This window comes from Lynx canadensis, chromosome X, assembly GCF_007474595.2.
Source record: "Lynx canadensis isolate LIC74 chromosome X, mLynCan4.pri.v2, whole genome shotgun sequence".
Lineage (NCBI taxonomy): Eukaryota > Metazoa > Chordata > Mammalia > Carnivora > Felidae > Lynx > Lynx canadensis.
In genome coordinates, this window is record NC_044321.2 from 15,601,889 (window position 1) to 15,612,516 (window position 10,628).

Here is a 10,628-nt window from a genome sequence, read left to right on the forward strand (position 1 = left end):
CCTATCTGCGATTAACCATGACCTCATCGCTTAGAAGGAGGGAGAAATAACAGAAATACACGTCCGCTGCTACAGGCATGAACTCTGCCTGGAAGATTTTGGGAGAAATAAAACACAGACAGCCTTGGTCAGGGGACAGGGGAAGAATCACCAGAGAACTGGAGGGCTGAGATTCAGAAAGAGACATGTCATTGTGAGCACTTTTCATTACAGAAAAAATGAAATTACATTTAAAAATGTTTTGAAAATTCCCCCAGCAAGTAGCTATAGTCTCAATCCCCAACAAACAGGTGAACTCCTTCCCTGTGCAAATTGTGTCCTCCACTGGGGACACCCCTACTCCCATTCTCTCCCCAGACCCAGCCCCCCCCCCCCAGCTAAGTACTTTCTTTTCATTTCTTTGCTGACAAAGGCAGCAATTAAGCTAAAACATCACCATCAATTCCCCACCACTTGCTCGGCCCAACCTGCTCAAGGGTCAACAATGAGCTACCTGACGGACTGTATTTGGGGTGACACGTCTGTTGTCCATCTAATATTTTATGGAGAACAAAGGGGCAGTGAGAAATCACTGGTTAAGTGAAAAATGATCCCATTTTGTTTGTTATGAAGAGGGGTTTGGGGTTTCGATTTCTGAATGATCACAACAGGAGAAACGCAACGCCCATTTATGAAGCCATTCATGTCAAATGAATTTTACTCAGAAGCTAGCATGTAAAATGCTCAAGCAGAAGGTAGCATCCAGAACAGTCTGGTGAAGAAAATGAATATCCGTGAAGAAGCCGGCTAAGAAGAGGGGACAGCAAAGCCAAGAAGGCCTTTCCCAGTTCTTATCCAAAACATTTAAGCACCTCCTTTGAGCTCTAGGCACAAAAATGAGAACTAGCTGGAATAATTAGGGAGGACACTAAGCTAATTAAAGACTTGTCACACAGGGAGTGGGTGTGTGATGGATAAAACTAGTGCAGCCCCAGAGGACCAGACCTAGAACAGGGCCCCAAGTCTTCCAAGTCTAGAACAGTCTAGAAAAATCCAGCAAAAACACAAGGGCTGGTGTTTGCATACCGACTGATAAATAGTTGAAATCTAAGGAGATGGTGATTTAAAATGTCTATACATGCTGTACTCCGGTGCTTAAAGACTTAAATTTGTTAAGCAAAATGAGTAATTAATGAGACGTCAACATTTATAGCATTTAATCCAAGACACTGAGGAAAGAACAGCAGTATGAACTGAATAGCACTTCATCTTGCCACTCTGTCCCTCACCTGGGGGCAGGCCAGCCTCCTGCGGTGGCCCCACCACTTCCATGGCCACTGGAAGGAAATCAGCTTAAGGCCTTTACTGGGCTTTTCTTGCCAACTGAATGCAGTTCAGTGAGGACAAATATTAGTGAGGATTTTTTTTGGTTATTAGTGTTTTTTCTTCCCGAAGCTAAACATAGCACAGTTTATCACCCCAGGAAGGTCCACGAGATACATTTTGCTTTGCTGAAGTGTCCCCTAATGAAAACTATTGGCTTTCCTGCAAGATATTTACCCATACAATAACAATCAAGTTGAAAACCAACTTCTCATAATCACCCGGGGTGCCCGCATACCTTTGCCAGCTAAAGGAATTCAGGCAAAGAAACATGCAACTCTCGACTCTCTACGTGTGGATTGGAGGGGTCAGTTTGGCAGTGCAGTGCTTTCTCCCGTGACTGAAATATCCTGATGAATCCCAGTAATTGCCAAGGAAGTTACCCAAGCAACTAACTCACAAATGCTTCAGGATAGAAAAGGATATTCAGAATTCCCCCAAGAGGACGAGAGGGATGTAACCAAGGGAGGTGGCTGGAGGGACAGAGTCAAACTGAAGTGCCTCCCAAAGGAGACGGTGACCAAACACATGTAAAAACAGCAAAACCATACTTTCCCTCTTCCTGTATTCCTTTGGAATCTCAACTGGGACCCTTGGACTTCTACCAAGTGTTCTCCAAAATGCCTGGGCAGCCAGGAACCCCCAGGGGATCTGGATTCTATGCTTCAAGTCAGAAACTTGCCAGGAAGGGGTGATGAAAAACTTTTCGAAATAGATAGTAGTGCTGGGTGCACAAGACTGCGAATGTACTTAACGCCGCTGAGCTGCGGACTTAAAAATGGTTGCAATGGCAAATTTTGTTATATCCATATTACCATTATTTTAAATATTAATATCGTAATATACCAAAAACCACTGAACTTCACACTTTCGATGGGTGAATTGTAAGATATGTGAATTATAACTCAATAAAGCTGTTTTGTTTTTAATTTACCAAGGAAACAGCTAGTAGAAAGAGCTTCAATGGGGGAAGCAGGAGCCTGATATTTACTGAGCGCCTACCTATATAAGTTGCTAGCTCTTTCCTATTTAAAGGGAGCCGGGCCCTGCAGCTAGGGGACCATGCACTTTGCCTCTCAGAGTCTCAGTTCCATCATCTGATGGTGTGGGCTGCCATGACTGCCAAGGACCTTTCTAGCACTTCAGTTCCAGAGACCCATGTGTGAGTGGCAGAAGGACCCACCATCTGCCACCCGGCACACAAGCACATCCCACCAGGAAGGCAAAACATCAGGGGAGCCAAACACGGGAGAAATAAGTTTAACAACTCTGCAACCCAGGGATTGACAGAAGAGACGCAATGAGCTGTGTTAAGACACTTTCTACTCACAGAACAAAATGGTGAAAGAATGCCAAAGAGCCCTGCTTTCCAGTGACTTCTGGGTTTATTCATAAAACAAAGGCTGTGGCTCCAGAGGAAACATTGTGTCCGGAGCAGCTGATGATGAAGGAAGGAAACGGTGTTTCAACCATCTGTGTAACGCTCAGAGCAGGCTGCCCCAACTTTGGGGGCTGGATAACCATTGGGGGGCTGTCCTGTACATTGTAGGATGTGTAGCAGCATCCCCGACCCCTGGCCCCCAGACGCCAGCAGCCTGCCCTCCCCCACCAGCTGTGACAACCAAGCGTCTCCAAACATTGCCAAATGTCCTCCTGGGGGGCAAAATCGCCCCTGGTTGAGAACCACTGCCAGAGAGAATTTTCCATCTTGAACTTGCAGTTCTTTGTCGAAGCCACACGCCATGTGGTGTTACCCTTCTCATCCACCGCAGTGCGGGCCACCATGAACTGTCGGCAAACAGACCTTGTCAGCACACCGTGCCTGGGGGATCTTACAGAATTGCACACACACTCCTGGCAGCCAATAGCCTAGGAGAATTTCAAGCAGTAACCATACTTGGGTGAAAGGGTTACTCATTCATTCATTCAGTAACATATGGCACTTCCCGTGTGCCAGGCAATGAGCCAGGGCAATGTAGTTGGGGACACCCTGTCAGAGATGAACAGACTTAATACAAGACGACATGTTATATAGCACCCTTCGGAGCAGGCCTCAAAAGATGAACAAGGGGTGTGGCAGGCTGCTAACAGCCCCTCAAAAACGCTCACATCCGAATCCGCAGAACCTGTGAATGTTACCTTCTGTGGTAAAAAGGATTTTGCAGACAGATTAAGCGAAGGGGCTTGAGATGGGGAGGGTAGCCTGAATTACCCAGGTAGGCCCAATAGAACACAATGGTCTTTATAAAAGGAAAGCAGGGGGCGCCTGGGTGGCGCAGTCGGTTAAGCGTCCGACTTCAGCCAGGTCACGATCTCGCGGTCCGTGAGTTCGAGCCCCGCGTCGGGCTCTGGGCTGATGGCTCAGAGCCTGGAGCCTGTTTCCGATTCTGTGTCTCCCTCTCTCTCTGCCCCTCCCCCGTTCATGCTCTGTCTCTCTCTGTCCCAAAAATAAATAAACGTTGAAAAAAAAAATTTTAAAAAAAAAATAAATAAAAGGAAGGCAGGAAGTTCAGAGTAAAAGAGGAGATGTGAAGACAGAAGCAGAGGTTAGAGTGATGTGGCCACAAGCCAAGGAACGTGAGCGCTTCTTCCAGAAGCTGGAAAAGGCAAGGAAATGGACTCTCCCTGAGAGCCTCCAGAAGGAACACAGCCCTGTCCACACCTTGATATCAACCCAGTAAGACCCAGTTTGGACCTCTGACCTCCAGAAGTGTAAGATTACAAATTTATGTTGTTTTAAGCCACTGAGTTTGTAGAATCTTATCACAGCAGCAAGAGGAAACTAACACAGAGGGACTACAAGGCAGAGAAGAGAATGAAATCCCTTCCCCATGAATGGAAAGGAACTGCATGGCAAAGGCTCAGAGGCCTGAACAAGCATGGAAAAAAGGCAGGCGTGGCCGCCAAGCTCCCCAAAGGCTTTGCTAAGGCATTCAGGATCTAAAGCATCTGCAGAAATGTTTCTAAAGCATTCCAGAAACATTTGGGCTTGACTGTACACTGGAAAGAACGGAGAGAGAGGAGATGGGAAAGAAGAGGAGGCAAGACCAAGAGGAGAACACCTATGGAAGTGGTGGGAAAGGCAGTGATATCCTCCAGGAAGTGGGGGACGGGGAGGAGAAATGCTGAGCTCCGCGTGTAGCATGCTCTGTTTGAGGTGTCCAAGAAACACCTGGATAAAGTTAGCTAGAAGGTTAGGAAAAATAATTCATTCAATCAATATTAACTTGGGGCTTCCCATGTGCCAGCACAGGGACACAACGACCAAAGTGATGCAGTTCCTGCCCTCCTTCAACACGGAAGAGAAAAGCAGAAGAGTCAGTATCAGAGGGATGTGCTATGAAAGAGACTTGACCGGCCACGGCTGGCTTGGAAGATGGAAGTAGGCCGTGAGCCAAGGAATGCAGAAGACTCTGGAAACGACGAAGCGAGGAAAGGGATTCTCCCCTAGAGCCTCCGGCAGGAATGCAGCCCTGCCCACATTTTGATCTTAGCCCAGTGAGACCTGTGTTGGACTTCTGACCTCCAGAACTTTAAAGACAATAAACTTATGGCATTTTGGGGCACCAAGTTTTTGGTAATTTATTACAGCAGCAATCAGAAACTAATACAGGTACCGGTACAGAAAATGAGGAACAAAGATCAAAAACCCTAACAATGCTAACAATGTATCGTAACGTCCCTTCTAAAGAGGACGGAGGGCAAAGAAGGATGATGGCGAAGGCCTATGTGATACTCCAGTAAAAGTCCAAGAGACACTGAGATGAGCCAGCTAGTGTCACTAATGCCTGGGTGTTGGAGGTCTGGCATGGACTAAATTCACGGCAGAATCAACACTGTACTGTTCTAGTGATTCCATACGAGGTTTGTTCTGAACTAGGAGCATATTTTTCTCCTTCTCTAAGGCCATGTGTCACTTGTAACACCATCTTATATTTGACCAGAGTGCCCAGGTACTACCCTTCAGTGACCCACATACTCTGGACCTCAGCTTTCTCACCTGCATGGCAAGAAGATCCACCCCTGACCTTGACCATGCATCAGAACCACCTGGAGGGCTCCTTAAAACACAGATTGCTAGGCTCCCCACCCCACCCCAGTTCATCATTCAGTAGGCAGAATTGGGGCCTGAGAATTTGTATCTTTAACAGGATCCCAAGGAGGCTGATGCTGGGGGACCACACTCTTGAGAACCACTGCATTAGACTCTCCTCTCACAATGCCAGGATTCCAGTATTTTTCTGCCCTGCGTCTTTCCCGTTAAGAGCCATCCTGACTTATTGGCTCTCAGCAGCTTGCTCCGTGTGACTCTGTATCCCTTCTCTGGGATGGCATTTCAGTTGTCCATTGTGCTTAATGTTGAACAGTCCCCAGACTAGAGCTGGCCCGTATTAAGGAAGTAGCCACAAAGTATACCTAGAAAGGCATTCTCCTCCCCTCCCCCACCCTCGACTCCTTTTCCCTCCCCCCATTTATCACTTAGTTAACTCAGAAAAGCAGCCCCTGCCGGCCAGGAGCTGGCCGGGCAGTCTCCCATTGAACAAGCAATTTCCCCAGAACACCAACATCAGACAAGGCCACTCTGTGACCAGGATGGGACAAGACAAAAACAAGACCACTCTGTAATCCTGTCCGAACACGGAGAACAAGTGAACCTTGTCCAAACCACAACAGTCTCCACACATCCCCGAATCCTGGCCAATAGGAGTGACTGCTGCTCCTTTACCCATCACAGCCTTTCTCTGGTCTTCCCTGCTTCTCGGGAAGATGCATGAAGACCCCCTACCGTGGAAATCCCTCACTTCCAGCCAGCATCCAATCCAGAGATCACCTGGCTTCCTTAAACACTCCCCTAAAGCCCCTCCCACAGGCCCAGTCCTACGCGGGGTCCTGTCCGACCAGGCTCCCCGTGATGCACGCTGTCCGTCTCTGCCAGGAGAGCAGAACCGCTTGTTCCACTACGGATGTGTTGACGGGGGTACTGGAGGGCAGTGATGACTCCTACCCAATTTTCAGATTTCAGCTCAAACACAATCTCCTCAAAGACATTGCCCTTACCCCTCTGCAACCTAAATCACATTGCCCCTCTCTAATCTCCTTTCACGAGACCTACCAGGGCTTATAACTGCATATTGTCATGAGTATCGCACTCAGGCCTACCTCTCCCACTAGCCGGAAAAGCCTAAGCTGGCAGGTCTATGTGTGTCGTGCACCCATTCCTAGCACAATGCCTGGCCCAAAGCAGGAGGTCGATAAATACCGGATGGATAGATGGATGAATGGATGAATGCTGGCCACTGTATGCAACCTGCTTTAAAACGATTTCAGGGGCACCTGGGTGGCTCAGTCAGTTAAGCGTCTTGACTCTTGTTTTCGGCTCAGGTCATGATTCTCCTGGTTCGTGGATTGAGCCCCACATCGGGCTATGCACGGGCAGTGAGGAGCCTGCTTGGGAGCCCCTCTCTCTCCCTCTCTTTCAGTCCCTCTCCTGCTCATGCTCTCTCTCTCTCTCTCTCTCTCGCTTGCTCAAAATAAACACATAAACATTAAAAAAAAACAATTTCAAACATAAGAGCTGATGAGAAAATATCAGTAATGCAAAAAGAACTGAAGGTCTGTGCAACCAGCGAGGTAGCAAGGTTCTGCCTGTGTCCTGATGGACGTGAAGGGGCAAAGTAAAGGTGATGAATGATAAAGGTGGAGTCTTTCTTCCAATTCTAACTTTAGACTGTGAAGGTCAATGCATTGCATTCATTTTCGCTTTAGTTTAGCGTAAAGCAATCTCTCACCAAAACAATACATTGCTGAAAACAGTCCAAACTTTGTTGTTACTCTGGAGTTTTCTAAACAAAAATCATTTGCTGGGCTTGCAAATCTTTCACTGTTCACAGATTGGGATCATTAACATTTGTGTGATCATAATTACAAGAGGCTCTGCCCGTATCTGGCACTGTAGGCATCTGCCTGCAAGTTCCGAGGGCACATTCTGAGCGGGCTTCCATTAAGAGGCCATTTTACAACTAACTGGCTTCACTTCAGGTTTTTTTCAGATTAAAGACTACATAAGACAGTTTTACTGTGTTCGCCATCAACAGAAAAATCATTCCCAGGCCAGGTGAGAACGCAAATGTATCAAACTGATACACTGAACAAATCTTTTGCAAACCAAGGAGACTTGGGGATGGGGAAGGGGGCGGCGCCTGTGTGTACACACACACCTGCTTCAGAAACGGCACTGTTAGGTGGCCCCATCGGAAGACATGCAGAATGAACTGTTACCTACCTGTACTTCATCCCAAATACACTGCTGAAGACGCTTTAGAAAATAGCAGGCGATCTTTAGCCATAAACAACTATGGGCATCTTAAGCCCCACTATAAACATTTTAAATAATTAAATGACAGCATTCATTTTAATCTTATCGCCTCTAAGCAGTAACGCCTGAAACAAATGAAAATCAGTTTCTGCACCCCCTCCCTTTTGTAATGGTTACAGTAAAAAAAAAAAAAAAAAAAAAGATTAAGCTTGAAAGGACTATAAACTGCAGAAGCAGTCTCTAATTTTCTTAGGAGGCTCTGGATAATGAAAACAGTTCAGACTCGAATAATAAACAGGTCTGTTTCTTCTTAAACTGGACTCCTCTTCCCACTGAGATACAGAAAGCACAGTCCAGCCACAGGAGAAGACATTTGGATCTAACTTCTTTTTTTGTCCAACCTTCTCGGGACCCACAAAAAAAGGAAAGGTGATCAAAATAATCACTTTCAGTTACCTCAGGAAAAACCAACCTGTTACTCAAGTAATCAGTAATGTTTAAAGTATATGCCTCTGTTAATAAACTAAATCATCTTATTAGATGGCAAAGCAAAACAAGAGTGTTGAGCTAAGCATTTTGTCTTCCACCAAGTAGGAGGGTTTCATACCCCCTCATTCATTCATTTATTCAATAAATATTTATTCAGGGCCTGCTCCATACCAAGCACCAAAGAAAACAGCGCCGAGCAAAACGGCACCCACGCAGTTCTGTCCCTACAGTCATGGAGCTTACAGTAGGGAAGATAAATGTTACACTCAAATAAATATGTAATACCGCTCTTTTTAAAAAGGTGCTAGAGGAGAAGGGTGACAGAGAAACTAATATAGACTGGAGGTGGTGCAGGGACCAGAGAAGGGCACTGAGAAAAAAGTGACATTGAAGCTGAGAGGCCATTGGATGGCCACCACTTTAGAAAAGGAAAACCATTTATGGCAGTGACCACAAATGGGATTTTAACTGCCTGTCAACAACTGATTGGGTTAAACCTCCCCTTTTCCACTGCATCCGTCTTCAGGAGCATCCTATGACCGCTGACCTATCACTGTTGGACTCGCCTACTCAAATCCTATTACCTGCCCACAGAAAGGTCTCACTTTATTATGATTTATCGTCATCTACAGCCTTCCTATGCCTGGCCTAGAAACACCTAAAATTATCTGCCAAAGGCATGAAAGACAGAGATCGGCTGCCAGCAAGAACATTAACTGGATGGGCCACACGATTACTCGCCCAGGCAATCACAAGTCCTTTGCCCAATAAGGTGCCACATCCTCTGGGCAAGGTGGCTCCAATGTGCCAGTCTACACCAGATGGGACCCAGGGGGCCTAATGGTTAGTTGCCTACTTGGAACTGATGTTCCACCAGTAAATCGAGGACTGGATCACCGGCTCCAGTTCCCCAAGCCTTCAGACTTAGAGGATGTAGGAAGTGCCCTCTGAGCATCACGCAGCGGAGAGCTCACCAGGCTGAGAGAAGGCAGGCAGAGAGAGGGTCAGGGCCGGGAAGAAGAGGGGCGCCAAGGGAGACGCGTCAGGCGCTCAGGACCCGAGGATGGCACGCCAAGCCGGGTACTGGGGCGTTTCCCGCACCCCCCCCCCCACCACCACGTCGTCCCCCAGCAAACGCAACTCGGTCCCTGGCCGCGCCGAGACCCCGAGATTCTGGCTTCCCCCGCGGCGGGGCCAGGGACAGACAACGCGAACCCCCGCGCAGGGCCGGAGCCCACCAGCTCCCATTACCCACGTCCTCAGCGCAGAGAAGGGCGCGCTGGGGCGAGAAAATGGCCAAGACAAAACTCTCCCCGCCCACCCGAAGAACCAACCACACCCCCTGCATCCCTCAGCCTCAGCCGCCCCGGGCCGGCCCGCGATCCTCCGCCCAGGACCCCGCGGGGTTCCGGTCGGTGCCGCGCGGGCTCGGCAGGGACGCGAGTGGGAGTGAACGGGGGTGCGCGAGGTAGGCAGAGTGCCCACCGCGGTGTCACCGCCGGGGCCCTGCCCCCGGAGCGCCCTCCCGACTCCGCAGTCCCGGGACAGGCGCGCCGCCCTCAGGCTGAGGTGGGCGCCCGGGCACCGGGGCGCCGGCAGCCCCCTACTCACCCATTGGCGTCGAGCCGGGCCGGGCCGCCGAGGCAGCGTGAAAGTTGGCGGAGGCGGGCGCGGGGGTCGGGCTCCGGGATCAGGGCTCGGGGCGCAGGGGTCCGAACGCGGCGGCGGCTGGGCCGGCTTTCTCCTCAGTAGCGACGGCGGCGGCGGCTCAGCGCCGCCCGCTGCTGCCTCTGCTGCTGCTGCCGCTGCTGCCCCGGGGTGATTCCTGCTGTTGCTGCTGTTGCTGCTGCTGCATCGCGGCCCGCTGCGCCCGGCTGCGCCGGGTTTCCTGCTCCCCGCGAGTGGAAATTGCGAAAAAAAAAAAAAAAAAAAAGGAGAAGAAGCGCCGCCCAGCCCAGCGCCCGGCAGCCGCGGCCGCGCAGCCCGCTCGCCCCCCTCCTCGCCGCGGCTCCTGCGGCTCGGCCTGCCGGGGACGCGCGGCCGCCGAGGCGGGGGCGGGGCCAGTGAGGGGCGGGCCCGCGGTGGGCGGGGCCTGGCCGGGGCGGGGCCGGGGCAGGCGCCCCCGGCCTCCCTGCGGCTGCGGCGCTCGGGCGCCCCCTTCACCGCCCGCTGGGGAGGGACCCTGCTCTACGAGGCCACCCCACACCCGAGGCGGCTCGGCTAACGCCCGGGGAAATGCCGCGAGACTCCTCGAGACTGGAAGGGGGGTCGTGGGGGAGGGGGCGTCCGAGTGGAAGGGCACGTGGGAAAGAAGGTGGAAGCGGCCGATCCGGAGGGTGCGACTAGAGGTGTACGGGCTGGGGTAGGGGAGACCATGGCTAGGTGAGGGAATGAACACCTGCTGAGGGTGACGGCAGGTAACCCCGGGGATCGGAGATCGAGGCAACCCAGATTAAGCTTT

At 50.4% G+C, this 10,628-nt stretch overlaps 1 protein-coding gene across 1 annotated transcript in view; it reads right to left on the reverse strand.

The window, feature by feature from the left end:
* Positions 1 to 10,052, reverse strand: part of SH3KBP1 (SH3 domain containing kinase binding protein 1) — a 334,711-nt gene extending 324,659 nt beyond the window's left edge. The window contains exon 1 of the mRNA XM_030304713.1: positions 9,779 to 10,052. Coding sequence (XP_030160573.1) covers positions 9,779 to 9,782 — 4 coding nt within the window. The 5' untranslated portion in view covers positions 9,783 to 10,052. The remainder of the gene's footprint in view (positions 1 to 9,778) is intronic.
* Between the last annotated feature and the right edge of the window lie 576 nt (positions 10,053 to 10,628).